General features: G+C 42.5%; 1 protein-coding gene across 1 annotated transcript in view; it reads left to right on the top strand.

Annotated features, from left to right (window-relative positions):
* Positions 1-19,448, top strand: part of LOC120022160 (zinc finger MYM-type protein 4-like) — a 28,525-nt gene extending 9,077 nt beyond the window's left edge. The window contains exons 14-28 of the mRNA XM_038966024.1: positions 803-975; positions 1,326-1,476; positions 1,803-1,937; positions 2,207-2,244; positions 7,163-7,298; positions 7,631-7,743; positions 7,986-8,187; positions 11,804-12,013; positions 12,391-12,515; positions 12,676-12,853; positions 13,105-13,256; positions 13,327-13,441; positions 13,682-13,939; positions 17,582-17,714; positions 17,907-19,448. Coding sequence (XP_038821952.1) covers positions 803-975; positions 1,326-1,476; positions 1,803-1,937; positions 2,207-2,244; positions 7,163-7,298; positions 7,631-7,743; positions 7,986-8,187; positions 11,804-12,013; positions 12,391-12,515; positions 12,676-12,853; positions 13,105-13,256; positions 13,327-13,441; positions 13,682-13,939; positions 17,582-17,714; positions 17,907-18,141 — 2,354 coding nt within the window. The 3' untranslated portion in view covers positions 18,142-19,448. The remainder of the gene's footprint in view (positions 1-802; positions 976-1,325; positions 1,477-1,802; positions 1,938-2,206; positions 2,245-7,162; positions 7,299-7,630; positions 7,744-7,985; positions 8,188-11,803; positions 12,014-12,390; positions 12,516-12,675; positions 12,854-13,104; positions 13,257-13,326; positions 13,442-13,681; positions 13,940-17,581; positions 17,715-17,906) is intronic.
* Positions 19,449-21,269: the final 1,821 nt, after the last annotated feature.

Here is a 21,269-nt window from a genome sequence, read left to right as displayed (position 1 = left end):
TACACCTCACACACATGGTTATGGGCTTTAAAAAAAATTGACACCTGTACCATGTCAGATATAGAGTTTTAAATGTATTCCATTTTGAGTTTGCATCCCAATATTACACTTTATATACATCACAGAAGACTGAAATATAACAAACCCGTTTGACATTGAAACACCAGATTTTCTGATGGTAAAAAAAAATGTTTATGAAGCCACTAGAGGGCGATTTGGTCATTTGACAGCAGGAAAGGGTTTTAATAGGTCTGCTGCCTGGAGGTATAATTTATTTATTTATTGGTTTCCTTTGTCATCATAACACAAAATAAGTTGACACCCCCAACAACTTTTATCATCACTACTTATGGCTATCAGAAATGGGTATTAAGTATTTATTTGGAAGACTATACCTCTATACCTAAATTGTGATCCAACATGTTTTCAACACTTTTTAAAAATGTTATTTCCGTAACTGATCAAACGTAATTTTCTCATGCTTTCTCTGGTCTCTCTGCAGCAGACATAGTATAGTGAGCAATATATTTGGAACATCGAATCGCAATAAAATCACAGTATCAAATCGCAATACATATAGAATTGTGAGAATCGCAATGCATATTGTATCGGCACCTAAGTATCGTGATCATATCGTGAGGTCCCTGGCAATTCCCTAGTCATGTCATGGCTATCAGTAATAAGCATGACTTTTTTTATTTGGAAGACTATTCTGATCATCATAGTCGACCTGATAAGAATTTTCACTTGGTGTACAAAGCTCAACTTCCCTGTCTTTGTCCCTTCTCTCCTCCATACCCAGGCTGTAAGCTGCTCTACAAGCACGACCTGACCAAGCGCTGGGGGAAACACTGCAGAACCTGTGCCTATTGCGCCTCCACTGCGCAGAAGGCCGTCACAGGCCAGTACGGAGGCAAGATGGAGGAGTTCTGCTCGGACGAGTGCAAGTCCCACTACACCCTGCTCTTCTGCCAGGTAAGAGAAGGAACCACGCTAAGGAACTGAACAAGACACCTAGGGCTCAATGAGGCTCAATACTTAGGACTCGTCTCCTTTGCATGTGTCCTTTTCGTCTTACACACTGATCTGAAAATACTTACTTTTCTAGAAAATACATTCTGCTTAGATTACTGTACAGTTCTCTCATATTAGTGCAGGAGGGAGAAAGGTGGGGATAGGAAACCACGTTTGTTTTATGAGTGAATTAATTGAACGTGCCAAATGTTACATCCAGTATAGCAAGTGGAATAGCTGTTATGTGAGTTTTTATTCTATGAGGTATGCTCCAACTGGTATTTCTACATCATGCTTGTCTCCTCACTCAGGTGGCTAAGTGTGACGCGTGCGAGCGCCAGGGGAAGCTGATTGAGACCCTGCCGATGCTGGGTGAGGTGAAGCACTTCTGCAACCTCCAGTGTCTGCTCCAGTTCTGCAGCCTGCAGACCCAGAACCAGGGCAAACCCCAGGGCCAAAAGGGTAGGATTTATGTAATATGTTATAGCACATTGTAATGTGTCATCATGGGTTATTACATGTCATTATGTTGCCTGTCAAAGCTTATGTTTGAGAGGTACACAAATTGTCTTAAAGACTTGGAGTCCCACCCCCTTTAACATTTGTGATAAAATAATAATTAATTGAGATTGTGTAAGAAGATAAAACAAGGAAATTATTTACATTTACATTTAAGTCATTTAGCAGACGCTCTTATCCAGAGCGACTTACAAATTGGAAAGTTCATACATATTCATCCTGCAACATTTATCTAATTCTCTCTCTTTCTCTTCCACACATCCTTCCAGTGGCCATCGCAATCGCTCCATCCCCGTCCAATACTACCACTGCTACGAGTGTGTCTGATCCGGTCATCGCCAACGTAATCTCACTAGCCAGCTCCCCCACTGGCCAGCCCAACTACGCCAACACTTCCCTGCAAGGTATACACACACACACACACACTCTGTTACCAGTTACTCTATACACACACAAGGTCTTAAACACTCAAGTTCAACCACAGAGGGGTTAAACCATCCGTAATCATCTCTTTGAGTATGTTTGAGTTGTCGTTGCTAATAGCATAGCTTGTTGACACCCATTAAGCTACAGGTTAATTACAGCTGATTTTAGATTGAAAAATGATCTAATTAGCAGGCCTGACTGGCTGTGGTGTTTTTATACTGACTCATGCTCTGTTGCTTCATGACAGGGACTGTTCCCAGCAGACATGTGAAGTATGTTGGAAATGTAAGTTGTACATATGCGTTCTTTTGTCTATATGTTTACTTATTATGCGTATGGGGGAGATTGTAACTTCCACTTAATCTGACTTTAATGCAGGAAAACTGAAATCCATTTGACCTCATTTCTACCAGCATGGCCCCTGTGCAACAAGAGCCGGAAAAAAATCTAGATCATTTTTACTCCACACTAGCGGTTGACACGGGAACGGGATTTCTCTGGGTCTTGCGGGTTCCACGGGATTCCGGCAGGAATGGGAGTGAAGTTCTAGAATCAAGTTCAGGACAGGATCGACAGTCCACAGGAGCAGGCACTACCGGAAGAGTTCTAAACTTAGGTTGTAGAAATATGGAATGTGTGGAGCATTCCGTTAAAAAAACTGTCTAGGCTAATATAGTTAAGAAAATAAAATAAAAATCTATATATATTACAAGGTCATTTCCTCCCTCTCCTTCCATCGGCTCAGTCTTCTGCGCCTTGCTCCAGTTATAGCTAGTCACTACTTTATCCATTGACTTTACCTCCGATGCACGTAGAGACATACACAAATGTCCATATCATGAGTTCATCCGACTCTGGCTAAGCAGAAGGGCTGCCTTTATTACCAAATTCTCGTAATGTGGTTGTCATCAGCTGTGTGTGGCACTGTGCAGGCAATTGTCTCGTGAGCGCTGAGCAGCAGCCAAACGGAGCAGTTGCTTTGGCTACTCGCACGCAGAGCGCACTATCGAGTTAGTGGATACTCACACTGCTCTCATGGCAGGTCTGCCAGTTTGGACTAGCAGAAGTGACTTTATATTAAAAGTTAGGAGAATTAACTTGGTAGGTTAGGATAATTAGGTTAAGGTTTGGAAAAGGGTTAGCTAAAATGCAACAATTGTCCCTGACGTGACTCAAACATATCTAGCTACAACCAGGCCTGCCCTGAGAGCGGTCTTGGATTCCATTAATGCAATTCTGTACGCAGAGTGGGGGACAGACAGACTAGCAGCTAACAAAGGAAGCTATTTCTGCATGGGGCGGGAGTGATTTTTATCGGGACGGGAAAGTAACGTTCCGGTGTTATAGAACTGTTGCATGATCGGGACAGTATTGGGGGGGGGGGGATAGACAGGAATTACTTGTACTCCACACACAGACTCATACAAAGCTCTACCTCGCTGTCCATTTGGCAAATCTGACAATAATTCTTATCCTCCTGATTACTGCTTACAAGCAAAAACTCACAGGAAGTACCAGTGACATGCTCGATACGGAAGTGGTCCAATGCTGCAGGACTGTTTCGCTAACACCGACTCAAATATTTTCCGTGATTATTCCCATCTCATTGAGGAGTTTACCACATCAGTCACCGGCTTCATTAGTAAGTGCATCGACGACGTCGTCCCTACAGTGACCTTACGGACACATCCCAACCAGAAGTCATGAATTACAGGCGACATCTGCACTGAGCTAAATGATAGAGCTGACGTTTTCAGGGACGGGACACTAATCCGAAATCATGCTACGCTCTCTGACAAACCTTCTGACTCTCGTCGGATGTGGCAGAGCTTGCAAACTATCATGGATTACAAAGGGAAACCCAAGCGTGAACTGTCCAGTGACGCGAGCCTACTAGACAAACTAAATATCTATTTTATGGTCGCTTCAAGGCTAGCAACACTGAAGCATGCATGAGAGCACTAGCTGTTCTGGACGACTGTGTGATCATGTTCTCCGTAGCCGATGTGAGAGAGACATTTAAACAGGTTAACATTCAAAAGACCGCAGGGCCAGACGGATTACCAGGACACATGCTCCGAGCATGCCCTGACCAGGTGACAAGTGTCTTCACTGACATTTTCAACCTCCCCCTGACCCGGTCTGTAATGCCTACATGTTTCAAGCAGACCACCATAGTCCCTGTGCCCAAGAACACCAAGGTAACCTGCCATGAAATGCATTGAAAGGCTGGTCATCAGCACCATCACCCCAGACACCCTGGACCCACTCCAATTCACATACCGCCCCAACAGATCCACAGATGACGCAATCTCTATTGCACTCCACACTGCCCTTTCCCATCTGGACAAAAGGAACAGCTGTGTGAGAATGCTGTTGATTGACTACAGCTCAGCATTCAACACCATAGTGCACTCTAAGCTCATCACTAAACTAAGGATCCTGGGATTAAAAACCTCCCTCTGCAACTGGATCCTGGACTTCTTGACGAGCCGCCCTCAGGTGGTGAGGGTAGGCAGCAACACATCCGTCATACTGACCCTCAACAAGGGGCCCCTCGGGTGCATGCTTAGCCCCCTCCTGTACTCCCTGTTCACCCATGACTGCATTGCCGCACACGACTCCAACACCATTACGTTTGCAGACGACATGGCGGTGGTAGGCCTGATCACCGACGACGATGATCTCGCAGTGTGGTACCAGGACAACAACCTCTCCCTCAACGTCAGCAAGACAAAGGAGCTGATTGTGGACTACAGGAAACGGAGGGCCGAGCACAGGCCCCCATTCACATCAACAGGGCTGGAGTGGAGCAAGTCGAGAGCTTCAGGTTCCTCGGTGTCCACATCACTAAGGAATTATCATGGTCTAGTCCACACACACCAACACAGTCGTGAAGAGGACACGACAATGCCTCTTCGCCCTCAGAAGGCCGAAAAGATTCAGCATGTACCCTCAGATCCTCAAAGTTCTATAGCTGCATCATTGAGAGCATCTTAACTGGCTAGATCACCCCTTGGTATGTTGACTGATTGGCTGCAAGGCGATACAGAGGGGAGTGTGTAAGGCCCAGTACATCACTGGGGCTGAGCTCCCTACTATCCAGGACCTCTATACCAGGCGGTGTCAGAGGAAGGCCCTAAAAATTCAGACTCCAGCCACCCAAGTCATAGACTGTTGTCTCTGCTACCGCACGGCAAGCTATACCGATGTACCATGACTGGAACAAACAGGACCCTGAACAGCTTCTCCAAGACATAAGACTTCTAAATAGTTAGTTAACCAATAGCTAGCCGGACTATCAAATCAAGTTTCACATGTGCCAAATACAACAGGTGTAGACTTTACCGTGAAATGCTTACTTACTAGCCCTTAACCAACAACGCAGTTCAAGAAAGAGTTAAGAAAATATTTACTAAATAAAATAGTGAACACACTAAAATAACGAGGCTATATACATGGGGTGCCGGTACCGAGTCAATGTGCGGGGGTACAGGTTAGTCGAGGAAATTTGTTCATGTAGGTAGGGGTAAAGTGACGATGCATAGATAAGACGGCGTGTAGCAGCAGTGAAAAAACAAAGAGGGGGGGTGTCAATGTAAATAGTCTGGGTTGCCATTTTATTAATTGTTAAGCAGTCTTATGGCTTGTGGGTAGAAGCTGTTAAGGAGCCTTTTGGACCTAGACTTCGCGCTCTGGTACCGCTTGCCATGCGATAGCAGAGAGAACAGTCAATGACTTGGGTGACTAGTGTCTTTGACAATTTTTTTGGGCCTTCCTCTGACACGCCTAGTATATAGGTCCTGGATGGCAGGAAGCTTGGTCCCATTGATGTACTAGGCCGTACGCACTACCCTCTGTAGCGCCTTGCGGTCAGATGCCGAGCAGTTGCCATAGCAGGCGGTGATGCAACCGGTCAGGATGCTCTCTGGTGCAGCTGTAGAACTTTTTGAGGATGGGGACCCATGCCATCTGCATTGACCCTTTTTGTACTAGCTCTTTTGACTCATCACATACGCTGCCGTTGCTGTTTATTATCCATCCTGTTGCCGAGTCACTTTATCCCTACCTATATCTACCTCAATTACCTCGTACCCCTCCACATATAGCCAAGTTATCGTTACTCATTGTGTATTTATTAATTTTGGTGTTTTTTTTTCTCTATTGTTGGGAAGGGACATAAGTAAGCATTTCTCTGTTAGTCTACACCTGTTGTTTACGAAGCATGCGACAAATAACATTTTATTTCAAGTCGAATATTCACTTGCATTTACACAGGTAGCCTAACTGATCTTTTTCCACTAATTGGTCTTTTGCCCAATCAGATCAGTTATTTTGTGATTAATTTATTACGTTTCTAAAGTTATTTTCATCGAATCTCAAAGCGCTTCAAGTGCATAAAAAAAAAACAAGCACTATGTCATGACAGGTCAACCAATCGAGCCCAAGCCTTTGAAAGCTGCATCCTCTGAATATGGAGAGGGTCAGGTCATGGCTTGACCGAGGATGGTAGATGATGGTGATGTAGTCTGCTGATGGTCTTGTAGAGGGTAAGTCTGGGAACCAGAGTCTTAATGCTACTGGACTTCTCTTCCTCTCTGTGTAGCGCCCACTTGGTTGATGCCTCAGCAGCTCTGGGCACCAGAAAGCTCCCCACACAAAGTTTAGAATAGTAGCCAGTCGTCCTCTCTAAGAGCCCTCCGCTTCAGCACTGCTGTATTCCTCCCATTCCTCTCACGCTTCAGGCGACTCCTTACACATCTCCAGGCTGTGTAAGGGCCATTTTACCAAGAAGGAGAGTGACGGAGTGCTGCATCAGATGACCTGGCCTCCACAATCACCCGACCTCAACCCAATTGAGATGGTTTGGGATGAGTTGGACCGCAGAGGGAAGGAAAAGCAGCCAACAAGTGCTCAGCATATGTGGGAACTCCTTCAAGACTGTTGGAAAAGCATTCCAGGTGAAGCTGGTTGAGAGAATGCCAAGAGTGTGCAAAGCTTTCGCCAAGTGATCAACAAAGCTTTGATTTGTTGATCACTTTTTTTGGTTACTACATTACTCCATATGTGTTATTTCATAGTTGTGATGTCTTCACTATTATTCTACAATGTAGAAAATAGCAAAAATAATGAAAAACCCTTGAATGAGCGTAAATTAGGTTTGGCCTAAGGTTACTAACGGTCTGTCTTCATTGTGTGGCAGGCCAGCACCCAGACACAGGCCCCCCGTGCACCTCCACCCAGGGCTCAGAAGAACAAGGCCCTGCTCTGCAAACCCATGGTCCAGAACAAGGGCATCATGTGTAAACCCAACTTCACTACCACAGGGTGCCAGACAGGTACAACATCATACACACATGTAGCCTTTATACCACACAGTTAAATTTTTTTATATTTGAATTTATTTAAAAGAAGAGGCTTAAGGCACCTCCCCCTTTCAAATGGTTGTAAAACAAAACAAGTATTTAAAAAATAAAATTATTATTAAAATGTATGATAAAAATGAATGCTTTATGATACAGGCCATTGAATACACACACACACACACACACACACACACACACACACACACACACACACACACACACACACGTGTAGCCTGTATATAGATATTCAGAGACACACTTTCTACTTGTATTTCTATTTATGTTGAAATTGTTTTTGTCCACAGATGATGATTTCCCCAAGGTGATCATAGTGCCTGTCCCAGTACCAGTGTATGTCCCAGTCCCCATGAACCTGTACACCCAGTACACCCCCCAGCCTGTTGGACTTCCCATACCGGTATGTTAACACCCCACATCTGGCACTACTTACCCTTCACCTCAGTCACACATAGTCACACAGATTTCTCCTCAAATTCTCTATAAGAGCTGTGTGCTCTGGACTAATTTGAAACCAACTACCATTGAATAGTAGTTGGAGGTTGGCTGGTACATGCTCTTGCAGAACAGAAAAGCAATATGAACAAAGAATTGCATCCCTCATAGCCTCCACGTCTAACCCTTTATTTGTCCTGTTTCCAGCTGCCCGTGCCCATGTTCCTGCCGGTGACCCTGGATAACGCCGAGCGCATTGTGGAGACTATCCAGGACATCAAGGAAAAGATCCCCTCTGACCCATTCGAGGCCGACCTCATCCTCATGGCCGAGATGGTGGCCGATGAGGGGAGGGAAAAGTCCCCTGAGCGACCCCCTGAAAGGCCTCCAGCCCCAGTAGTACAAGACGGTAAACAGGGGAGGGAGACAGGGATTGGAATGAGATCTGGGTCATGTTCATTAGGCGCCAAATGGAAGAAAACGGACTGAAACATGGAGGGATTACCTGGACTTGCAAAACAGGTTCTGTTGCATAGCCTAAGCTAGGCTATTTCAGTAATCAGAGTTAAAAACAGTAAGCACTGTCTTTGAACCTGTGAGACCCTCTCTATGGCTTCATAGGCCAAGCTACAGCTTTGAGAGCTTGTTATAACTTGGGTTTCTTGGCTCTTCCACCCAGTCTCTTTTAAAAGTAATTTACAGCTGAATGAGAGTATAAAAAGCTATTATTAATTTGAATTCTGCATTATGACTTCAGGCAATGTATTAGTTAGGGATGCACAATATATTGGTGAACATATCAGATTCGGACGATATTAGCTGAAAATGCCAACATCGTTATCAGCCCGATGTCTAGTTTAACGCCGATGTGCAAAACCGACGTCTAAGCTGACGCGCATACCTATGTAACGTAGGTACATGACGTAATGATGCCACGTAAAATGTTGCGCTACACGTGCAACACAGCATTCCTAACCTAGCCCACAATGTCTGTTGCATGGATCGAGCAGTCAACAAGTCAAACAGTCATTTTAAAGAGTAAGAAAATGTCAGCGAGACAACGCAAAGGCGAAATCTGTTAACGCCAAGATAATGGAATTCATTGCCCTTGACATTCAACCGTTCTCTGTCGTGGGTGATGTTGGCTTTCGCGATTGGTCGAGCACCGGTACACATTACTAAGTGCGGCATTTTTCAAATGTTGCCCTACCTGAGTTGCACCGTAATAGCGTCACTGCTATTAGCTTCACGACATGCATACTATAGAACGCCGTTTGGGTCTTTGCGTGTCAAAAAAGATATGTGTCAAATAACACTTTGATGCGTTAAATAAGCTTTTAATTTGACACGTCAAATAACACCGTTCTATTATAGAATGTTGTGTGTTATGAATTTGCACGTGCAAGCCAAGCGCCACCACTACTATCCGTAGCACTGTCAAAGCTGTACATAAAGTCTGTAAACATCGGCCACAAACGATGTGTTTACAATACTGCGTTGGTAATAAAGCATAATTTGTTGGACCGCAACTTCTGCGGTAGCTATCTTTAGCTTGGTACCTAGCTAGCACCAATACAACCAGCCTGAAAACAATGACCAGTAGAAACTACTGTCATTTTCATTATTCTTTAGCAATGATTTAGGAATCCTTGTGAGTAAGTATTAGCTAGGTTGCCACTTGTTATTCGCCTATTGAAATTGAACTTCAGTTCATGAAAATAAATAGTTAGCCAGCTACTTAACCCTGCTGCCTAAAGCTAACGTTATAAGCAGCCAGCTTGCTTCATCTGGCTAGTGAGGCTTGACCTGCCCGGGTTATGTGTTGTGAAGCTAGCCACAAAAAGGATTAGGCACAATAGTTGAATTTGCGGTTTGCCTTCAAAATAAAAGTACCTCTTTGAAGGTGATGCAGAAGGTTACAATTGGTGGAATCATGCCATATTTAGACTAGATAATGTTAAACAAGGTTGGAATATGAAGTAATTGGTATCAGTCTACTCGTTGACACCCATGGAACACATCTGTGAAGAGTTTACGCAAATATTAGCATTGTAGCTCTTACCGTGGTGACTGACTGTGTGAAATCACCTCCCCAGTCAGCCTATTGTGCATATTGACATTCATATGGCACTGTACAGCTTTACCTAAGGATTGGGGATCAATGAAATGGGGTATCAGTCTACTCAGTGCCCAAGTACTTTATTCCCAAAGTCCTCAGAGTTATCAGACTCCAAAACATCCACACAGTATTGTTTTTCCTCTGGAATAGTGTTCAATACACATAGTAGGTTGACTGGTACAATACATGTTGCTCAATTCACAGTGGTTTCAGAGTCCTGCAATAAGAGATACGACACTAACGTTCTCTGGGTATCACTGAGTAGACTGATACCCCATGTCATTGATCCACAATCCATAGGTATGGCTGTACAGTGTATTAAGTATGCCCCCAATGCAATTCTAAAGTCTAATACGTCCAGTGTGATTTCAATAGATTTCTATCAAATTAATCAATTATTGTCTTTTGTTGATTTTTATATAACATTCCAACCTCGTTTAGCATGATCTATTCAATTATGGCATAATTCTACTATTTGTATTAATTTGCATCACTGTCAATGACAGTTTTATTTTGAAGGCTAATTGCAAAGTCCACTACTGTGGCTAATTCCTATTGTGGCTAGCTTCACATAGATGGGTCCGACCCCCATTAATCAAATAAAAACTGTCTTATTTTGTCTTAGGGGTATTTTGGATGACACCTAGCTAGATAGTTTGCAAGCTAATTACAGCTACTGAAACAGATTTTCGTTTTGCTATGTTTTTGGGGAAGAACATTGTTTGCATCCATGAGCTGTCTAGCTTTTTTTTATGACCAGCACTGTAGGTGCGCGAGACAACTTTACCAGCATCATAGCAAACGTATCGATGAATCGTTGTGACATATGAAATACAAGTGATAGTGTAATCAATGTATAATAACTACGTAAAAAATTTATGAACACGTTCAAGTCTTATGTGACATGCAGTCATATTCGGGTCCTGATTGGTCACCAAGCTTATTTGACACGCAAAGACCCAAACGGCGTTCCATAGAAATCCTGGTTGTGAATGAAACGACTGAACAAATAAACAACGTAATAGCACAGCAAGTAAGTGAAAATAATAGGTTTTGACTATGTTTTACTGGTAATGGGGACATACGTAAATGCCAACAAAATAACTTTTTGGTCAGTGTACGTGTTTAACTTTTAATTTAATTAGGCAAGTCAGTTAAGACAATTCCTTATTTACAATGACGGCCAAACCCGGACAACGCTAGGCCAATTGTGCGCCGCCCTATGGGACTCCCAATCACAGCCGGATGTGATACAGCCTGGATTTGCTGCGTGTGTGTGTGTGATAACTATTTAACTGTACTAGAATTCTTAAAAGACCGCTAACATTTTAACTATTGGTATCGGGTTTTTTGGCAAGGAAAATATCAGATATCGGTGTCGGCCCAAAATGTCATATCGGTGCCTCACTAGTATTAGTTAATTGAGCTCATGTTCCCACTTTTCAGATATGAGAAGTTTGCTTTGCCTCATTACTATAGATACCTCTTTTTTTATTATATATTTTTTTTACTCTTATTGTAGGTAAGTTCACTGAGGACATATTCTCCTTTGCAGCAACAACCTGGGGAATACTTGCAGGGGAGAGGTGAGGGGATGAATGAGCAAATTGGACAGCTAGGGGTGATTTGGTGGCCATGGTGGTATGTGGGCCAGGATGGGACTTTAAGGACTATGTAGTAACAATAGTTTCTAGTACTGACCTGAAATAATTCAGCACATTAGTAACTACATAGTGATGTCAATAAATCTCAAAGAAACTGAAATGTAATTAATATCACCAATTTAACAAGCACTTCCTACTTCACTGTCAAGTAAGTAACGGGCTGTAAAAGAGGGTTTCCGACGAATATTTTGAGAGCTGTCCCATAACTTAAATGCTTTAGTTTTTTTCTCTCCGGGGACCAGACCAGGGCAGCACCTACAGTGGAGACCTGGACACAGACGAACTGAGCAACTTCCTCACCACTTGGGATGACGAGCCACCCCCCACCCCTGGCGTCTCATCGCGCCACAGTCGAACCTACGCCCACGAGACGCTCCGACCCATCGTGGACATCAATGTCCCCGCCACCCCCCCACCCCCCATCATGGACATAGAGGCTGACTTCCCAGTCCGTGAGTGATGCTCGACTTTTACACCTCCCCAGTTATTAGGGATTCCTGATTTGAGCAATATTTATATGGTCCCAGTCTGTTAGAGTTTTTAGCCTTTTTTTCCTGAAGTATAACTTGTGTAAGTTATAACTTGTAGAATACTTATTCCTCGGTTGAAGACTGTCAATCTTTTATTTTAAGGTAATTATATGGTCAAAACATATTGAGACTTTATAGTGAATGGCTTCTAGCTCTGTTCTGTCTTTCAACTGTCCTGTTTTCAACATGTAACAAGCAGCAGTAAGTCAAACGCTTCTTTCATTCAACACACTACAATTCAGCTGGCCTCATTCTCATTGTCGTCAGTTGTTTTCAAATATCTGCATCGGTTTTGTCAGAAACCCTGGAGCTGATGGCCCATTGGAGGGATCAGGAGAGGGATAGAAGTCCCAGTCCACCTCCTTCTCCTCCACGACGAAGAGCCAGAAGGAAAGCTCGGGATGGCTTGCCACAGAAGAAAAAGGTACTAGCCCAAAAGAGTAGTCTAAATAAGACCCCTTTCAAAGAGCGCCTTCAGCTATTCATTTTCATATTTCAACTCCCAGCAGTGCTCCTTTTTTAAAATACTTTGTAAATATTTTTTCTGTGGGTGTGTCTCTTTCTCTCCCCCCTTGACCCCACAGAAGCGTAAGTCGAGAGCAGCAGAGACTGCGCCAGTGGTGCCTTCGCTGGGTGCGGCCAAGAGTGACGTGGTGCCCGGCGAGCCCCCCAAACTGCAGCACATGTATGGGGTGGACGCCTGGAAGAGATGGGTCCAGTGGAGCAAGACCCAGCCTGACCTGGAGAAGCCTCGATTTGGCTGTGGGTCTGCTCACTGATACACTTGTGCATGCACGTGCACACACCCCCTGCCCTGACCATATCACACTCACGCACAGGCAAACATGACTATATTATAACTATTCATTTCCTGAAACCCCTGATATCACACATTTTTGTTGCTTTGCTTCTTAATTTACTGCATCTTTATTGGATTAAACCTGCCTCCTTAATTGCTTACGGGAATCATTTAACTCGGTACACTGAATAACGCTCTGTTCCCCCTGTTACAGCGCGGCCAATGGAGATAAAGGAGGATGTTTTAAAGTGCACAACAGCAGAGCTGGGCTACGGTCTCTGTCGGTTTATTTGTGAAGTTAAACGACCCAACGGCGAGTCCTACAGCCAGGACAGTCTTTTCTATCTCTGCCTCGGCATCCAGCAGGTAGGACACACACATTCAAACACTCTCACTTCTGATAGTATCATTCTGTTGATTGCCTCTCCTTCTGCAGTACTTATTTCAGAATGGGCGCATGGAGAACATATTCACTGATCTCTTCTATGGCAAGTTCACCCTGGAGATCACCAAGCTGCTGAAAGACTTCAAACCTACCATAACCGCCAGTGGTAAGAAAACACAAACACACACTGGGAAACACAGTGTATAACTCAAAGGCTGTAATAAGGCCTTTTGCTTACTCCACTGTTGTGAATGACCAACCACTTGTCGTCTGTCATCCTTCACCTTATCTCACATTCTCCCCCTCTCTTGCGTTCCTTTCATGTGTTTGAGGGTGTTGGGTTTGTGGTATGTGTTATTAGTATGCTTATTGAAAGGTCTTTAATGTTGGAATCTCTCTCTCCCAGGCTACCTGCACTCGCGGGTGGAGGAGGAGTACTTGTGGGACTGTAAACAGCTGGGGGCCTACTCTCCCATCGTGCTGCTCAACACGCTGCTCTTCTTCTGCACCAAGTTCTTCCAGTTCAAGACGGTGGCTCAGCACCGCCAGCTCTCCTTCGCGCACGTCATGCGCTGCACTAAGTCCATCCATGACAACACCAAGTCCAACTTCCTGCGCTTCTACCCGCCCATCCCGAAGAAGGACCTCGCAACTGAGACAGCAGGTGCTTTGCCTATTTGGTTTTCTCCTCCTTCGCTCTATGGAGGATGTTCAGTTGCAACAGAAACTGTATTTGAATTCATTCTGTTTTTATTTGAAACGCACAAATTGAATCATTGAATTCATAAATGTACCTTGTATTTCATGATTTGAAACTGAATTGGATGAATAGTGCATAAAAGTTCTATGTAATTACATTTTCAAATATAATATTTATATATTCAGTTTCAATATGGTAGGCATTGCATTCATTGTCTGTATCAAGTTCATAAACTATAATTAAGTTTTCTAAAGTTTAATTTTCAGTTCTCTAGATTAATTCAAAACCAGAGACAAAATCCTGCTACTTTTCCTGCAAGGAATGGTAGAAGAGAATAGATAGAATCAAACGATCTGTGATGACAGGTCTCTGGCAGTTTCTGAAGCCAATGTGGCATGTTACATTTATTTTCTTCCTATGAATTTCACTCTAACATTTGAACCGTTTTGGCTAAGGTAAGATTCTCTGGAATTCCCCTCTGATGCTCACAGAACGTGCAGGACGCGTTAGGACTGTGACAAAAACAGCAATTTGATTTTGCCTACTAATCTAATTGGCACTTATGCGTCTGTAGTGACAGAGCTATAGCGGTGTTTGTCAGACCATGAGACATCCCGAAAATCGGTCTTCTCACAAAAATTTCTGTAGTGTCCGAACGTACAACTACCCCTCTATGGAAAGATGAGACTCACGAACGCGATGGTGTTATCCGTTTTGCTGTACGAACGTTTAGACCTACTCATTGCAGGGTTTTTCTTTATTTCTACTGTTTTCTACATTGTAGAATAATAGTGACGACTTCAAAACTATGAAATAACACATATAGAATCATGTAGTAACCAGAAAGAGTTAAACAAATCAAAATATATTTTATATTTGAGATTCTTCAAAGTACCCTTTGCACACTCTTGGCGTTCTCTACCAGCTTCACCTGGAATGCTTTTTCAACAGTCTAGAAAGAGTTCCCACATATGCTGAGCACTTGTTGGTTGCTTTTCCTTCACTCTGCGGTCCAACGCATCCCAAACCATCTCAATTGGATTGATGTCGGGTGATTTTGGAGGCCAGGTCATCTGATGCAGCACTCGATCACTCTCCTTCTTGGTCAAATAGCCCTTACACAGCCTGGAGGTGTGTTGGGTCATTGTCCTGTTGAAAAACAAATGATAATCCCACTAAGCGCAAACCAGATGGGATGACGTATCGCTGCAGAATGCTGTGGTAGCCATAGACATGCTGGTTAAGTGTGCCTTGAATTCTTAATAAATCACTGACAGTGTCACCAGCAAGCACCATCACACCACCACCTCCATGCGTCACGGTGGGAACCACACATGCGGAGATCATCCGTTCACCTACTCTGCGTCTCACAAAGACACGACGGTTGGAACCAATAATCTCATATTTGGATTTATCAGACCAAAGGACAGGTATCCACCGGTCTAATTTCCATTGCTTGTGTTTCTTGGCCCAAGCAAGTCTCTTCTTCTTATTGGTGTCCTTTAGTAGTGGTTTCTTTGCAGCAATTTGACCATGAAGGCCTGATTCACGCAGTGTCTGAACAGTTGATGTTAAGATGTCTGTTACTTGAACTCTGAAGCATTTATTTGGGCTGCAATTTCTGAGGCTGGTAACTCTAATGAACATATCCTATGCAGCAGAGGTAACTCTGGGTCTTCCATTGCTGTGGTGGTCCTCATGAGAGCCAGTTTCACCATAGTGCTTGATGGTTTTTGCGACTGCACTTGAAGAAATTTTCAAAGTTCTTGAAATGTTCCGCATTGACTGACCATGTCTTAAAGTAATGATGGACTGCCGTTTCTCTTTGCTTATTTGAGCCGTTCTTGTCATAATATGGACTTGGTATTTTATCAAATAGGGATTTCTTCTGTATAACCCCCTACCTTGTCAAAACAACTAATTGGCTCAAACACATTAAGTTCCACAAATTAACTTTTAACAAGGCACACCTGTTAATTGAAATGCAATCTGGTTGAAAGAATGCCAAGAGTGTGCAAAGCTCTCGTCAAGGCTAAGGGTGGCTACTTTGAAGACAATACAATTTATTTTGATTTGTTTAACACTTTTTTGGGGTTACTACATGATTCCATGTGTGTCATTTCATAGTTTTGATGTCTTCACTATTATTGTCCAATGTAGAAAATAGTAAAAATAAAGAAACCCTGGAATGAGTAGGTGTCAACTTTTGACTGGTACTGTATATATTTGATGAACTTGAAATTATAGTTTGTAAACTTGATACACAATGAATGCAATATCTACCATATTGAAACTGAAAGTGGAACAGACCGCGTTTTAAATACTTTGCAGATTTGAAACAAATATACAATCATGTCAAAAATATAAAATTCTCAGTTTATGCTACAAAACCAACCAAGGCTTTAAAAATAGGTTATTTAAATTTTAAAAAATCCATGATGTACAGTAAGGTATTGTTTGCAGAATAGATGGATGCAGTTCAATGCATGATTAATATAATTCACCAATACATTTCTTGGTGATCCCAAAAATATTGGTATCAGGTTGTAAATCACAGCTGGCCTGGTGCAGTGTTTGCTGCTGCCACCCATTCGGGATGCACTGTTAGTTTCAATGACTCAATATTTTGAACAAAAACGGACGACTGTAACTAAGCATCTCAATACAATCAAACTAGCCAGGGCTGATAACAATTCAGTCATAACTTGGCTAATACGCTAGCGTATGTGTCTCAAGGCCCGCCGGCCGAATAGGACACACAAGCTAGTCAACAGTTGTCATCTACTTTATGAAATTACAGCAAGATGCGCTTGCGTCATCCGTGAATTGAACTTCAATTGCGCTGCTTTTGTTTGTCCCGTTTACAGCACTCAGGGGAGGGTGAGTGTACAGACACATGCAACACACAGTCCTAGCTAGGCTACTCAAATGTTGGCGTCTGGCTTTGGTTTTTAAAGCTTGACAATGGATAACCCAAAAAACTAAACCTGCAACAAACACCATGCCAAGTAGAGACATGTAGGTCTATTACAGCAACATTTGAGCAGGAGCCTAGGCTGGCTACTCTGCTACAAGACATTTTGAGTGCACCATACAGCAAGGCTGCATTCAACCTCACTGGTGATCCATGCAGTGCAAAAAAAAATAAGATTTTTGATATTTGGAGGGGAGTTGTTCAATTCTTTATGATTGGGGTCGCAGCATATTATGCGCATTTGCAAACATAGCAGCAAAGGCTGGACAAATATTATTTATCTCTTTAGTTTTAATATGTTAAGATGCTATATACAACATCCTATGTACATGAGTGGACATTATAAAGAGATATATTTTTTCTAATAAAACCATGGTCAGTTTGTCGCAGTTTTTTGTTGTTGTTGGTCAAAACAAATAGGTTATGTCTGGTCTGCGAATTCGTTGTTTTTTTCCCTCAATACGGCCTGATTGAGTTTGACAACTTTGGACTATCTATTTATGTAGCTAGCTATTTATTTAGCAAGCTAATAACATTGAGCCTTAAGTGTGAGCTGCTGTTTTTACTAATGGAAAAAGTACAATATAGATCGCATTTGATTCCTATGTAATCGTGGACCTGTATGTGTGTAGCCGATGCAGACGGTGTGGCAGCGAAGAGGAAGAGGGAGGACGAGGAGAAAGAGGAGGTGCTGGAGATGATGGAGAACAGTGAGAATCCCCTCCGCTGTCCTGTCCGATTGTACGAGTTCTACCTCTCCAAGTGGTGAGTGACACACGCACATACTGCATGCCTTTAATCTCCCCATTCTGCTGGCCAATCTAACCAAGTAGTGTAACCTCATATCTTGTTCTTGAAATTGCTTTTCAAAACTGCTTTTCTGAAATCTTTCCTCATATCATTTAAAAACTCGCCCCCTCTAACACAGAGCTCTCCTTCTCTCCCTCTTCTCTCCAGCTCGGACTCAGTGAAACAGCGCACCAATGTGTTCTTCCTGCTCCCGGAGCGCTCGTGCGTCCCCAACAGCCCCATGTGGTTCTCCTCCCAGGGCCTGGACGACCACACCTTGGACACCATGCTGACACGCATCCTCACCGTCAGGGAGATCCATCTGGGAGACCCCCAAAGAAACGAGCCCCAATCCAAGGACCCTGAGTGGACCCCTGACCAAGACAGTGACGAGACTGATTGACTATGAGGAGTGGTGCCCACACACACATACACAGTTAGAAGCTCTTTTTTGCATACATACACACACACACACACACACACACACACATATAAACTACGGGTTTATCCGTAAGGACTCCAGCCATGTGTGAAGAGTAGTGTGTTCGCACACCTATAGACTGAGAATCTGTCGTGTACACAAAATGTGTGTAAACGCAATTATGAACTGACGCTCAACCACACAACTGGGACTGAAGAGACACTGTTCATGCTGTCTGGTCTTTCAAAATCAAGTGGAGGAAACAGTAGAAGGAATCACTTTAAGAAGAATCACATTACTGCATTTGTGAGTGTGGTTGTGGTCAATACCATTTAAATTCCAGTCAATTAAGAAAGTGAACCAAACTCCCATTAAAAATTTTACCAATTGAAAAGCATTAAAGAGAATTTGAATTTTAGTGTACTTCCTGAATTGAAATAGAATTGACCCCAACCCTGGTGAGCATAATTGTGGTCATAGAAAGAAACAAGTTTGGTTAACAAGATCTTTTCAAGTTCTTTCAGTTCACAATACGATGCAATGCTCTCCAGCCCTATTCAATATGTACTCCGATTGGGAAGACGCTTTTAAGACGTTGCCTATCACATTGACTTCTGCTATATCTGACCAAGTCCTTTCTAATGCAGAGTTCTTATTTCTGGGATCACTACAAATATGAGGACGCTTTGAAAATGTTGGTTTTTATTATTACAGATGTCATTCAGCCATGTCAACAAAGTTGTTTGCGTGGTTTTGTATGTTAAAGGATATATCATGACTATTTCTGGTATTTGCTGCTGTTTATGGGAATGAGAACATTGACCAAACGCAGAGGGATATAACTAGCTGTCAATAGTGTTGTCCAAGTCCATTGCCTACTAAAATTGGTGGGAGACAGACCCATGCCATTTAATTGTCTATTGCGTTATATTTGGAGTCATTTGAACTTGCCAAAATGCGTTGTCATATTAGTGCTCCCACATGCATACACAAGAAAGCATGTATAATGTTGTTTGGGGGGAAAACGTTGTCACTGTGTTTCCCTATGTAGAACATCCAACCACTTGTGATTTGGTGTGATATCAGGAATAAGGAGAGAACCCTGAATCCTCAAAGTGGAATTAGAAATGACTATGCTATAGTTTGAGGCCATATTGACAGTTTATCTGCAAAGACGAGCAATTTTACATTAAGTGCCCCCCCATAATGGTTCACAGAGGTGCGTCTCTTCGACTTTGTTCTGAGAGAACTTTTGTATCAAATATTATTTTTAAATAAATGCCGAAAAACTAATGTTTAGTTTTTGAAGATTTATTTATCCAGTTAATTCCAGATTGTTTTAAAATAATACATTTCTTGTGGTCATATGATATAGGCGTGGAGATCTGATCAATTCTGTTAGCCAGTTGAAGGTGGCTAGATTCACACCCTAGCAGAGTATAAAACAGTAACTGTAAAACTTCACATACAGTAAGACGTCAGTAATCAGCTCAGAAACCCCTTAACTCCTCATTCATCAATGTTAGCAAGAAAACAAGTACTTGATACTTTGGTACTTGAAATGTACTTTGGCTTTATGAGCACATTTCAAGACACTTGGCAGTTTCACAAAGATACCGTGTCATGCGCTTGACAGTCACATTTTGTCTGTTTGGTAAAAAAACAGCTGACGTCAAACCAACTCTTGGGTATTTCCAACTTACGAGGTACTTTTCTCCCATTCTAGCACAGTCTTCACCATTTGGGATATTGTCTTTGGACTTCTCTACATATCAGGCTCATGATTACCCCACTGGAAGATAGAGTAGAAGGATGGGTAACGCATAATCGGAGGAAGGACAATTCATACGATCCATGTCCTCAAACAAACTACATTGTTTGGATAAACCTTTTGATTTTTTTTTTTTTGGGGGGGGGGGTCTGTCATGGAAAAGACTTCAAAATATACTTTAATTGAAGCAATATGTGTGACTGAATGATCATGCTTTATAGTTTTCATCTAAAGTGAATGCGTCACTAGTTCAATACAATATTCTGTCCTTTTTATTTGGCGCTAGGGATGTGTTGTCTACCTATAACCACGCTCCCTCTTGTTCATCTGTTAACCCAATCCAGAGCTGGTCTTCAAGGTAATGGATCTTTGCACCAACTTGCTCATCTAAAAATGTCTTTAAAAAAACATAAATCATTTCTGAATGCTACTATGGTTTAAGTAGAAGACATGCAATGGTTCCTTGAATGATTGTAGAAAATGTACAGTATCATGATTTTCGCATAGCTCACATGTTACCTTGTATAATATGTGCAGTCACAAACTCCTCTATCATAATTATAGATATGAGGCTAGAGAATATGGTGCTGAAATACAGATTCAAATAACCGGGATTCTTGAGCAGAGCTATCATACAATGTAAAGCCCCGTTTAGGCCGTAGTGAAATGAGCTATATTGGACTACTGTACTGTATTACACGGTCTGTCAATAGTCATACTCGTCCTGTTTGCGATGAACAGCCCCCCCACATGACACAGTTATCACGACTATGAGTCCAGGCCACTATCAATAAAGAAGTAATGGTACTTTCCCAGCCAACAGCACATTTCCGATGTTGTTCACTCCCTGTGTGATTGGGAAAATAAATACCCCTAAATGTTAATTTCAGTGTCCTGAATCAATATATTGTGTAAAGGCCCATATCAAAAGGGAATATAACATGGAATATGAAACGTTCGTGCGTACTAGAATCTCACTCACCCGTGTTTGTACAGCAAATGGGTAGAATTCTCAATTCCTTATTTGATTTAAAAAACGGTTGACAATCAAGCAATAAAGTACCTTCCCCTTTTCTCTTCTGAAGAAATCATTTATCATTTGTAGAGTATGAAATCATCATTTCCTCATAACACTGAAGCAGTTAAGGCCATAACGTGGTAGCACTGTTGTCTAATACACTTTAGGGATGAAAATGTCACTGAGTTCATTTGAAATGTTCTATTGATGACAGACAAAACTATTTGTTTACCATAGCAGAGCATACTCGTATAGAAAGCTGATTGCTCACCTGCTGTTAGATTTTACATGAAGTCTTTGTGATTTTTAAGAGCTCTGTTC

This window comes from Salvelinus namaycush, chromosome 27 (genome assembly GCF_016432855.1).
Source record: "Salvelinus namaycush isolate Seneca chromosome 27, SaNama_1.0, whole genome shotgun sequence".
Taxonomy (NCBI): Eukaryota; Metazoa; Chordata; class Actinopteri; order Salmoniformes; family Salmonidae; genus Salvelinus; species Salvelinus namaycush.
The sequence above is the reverse complement of the archived record's forward strand: the minus strand, read 5'-3'. Positions and strand labels throughout refer to the sequence as shown.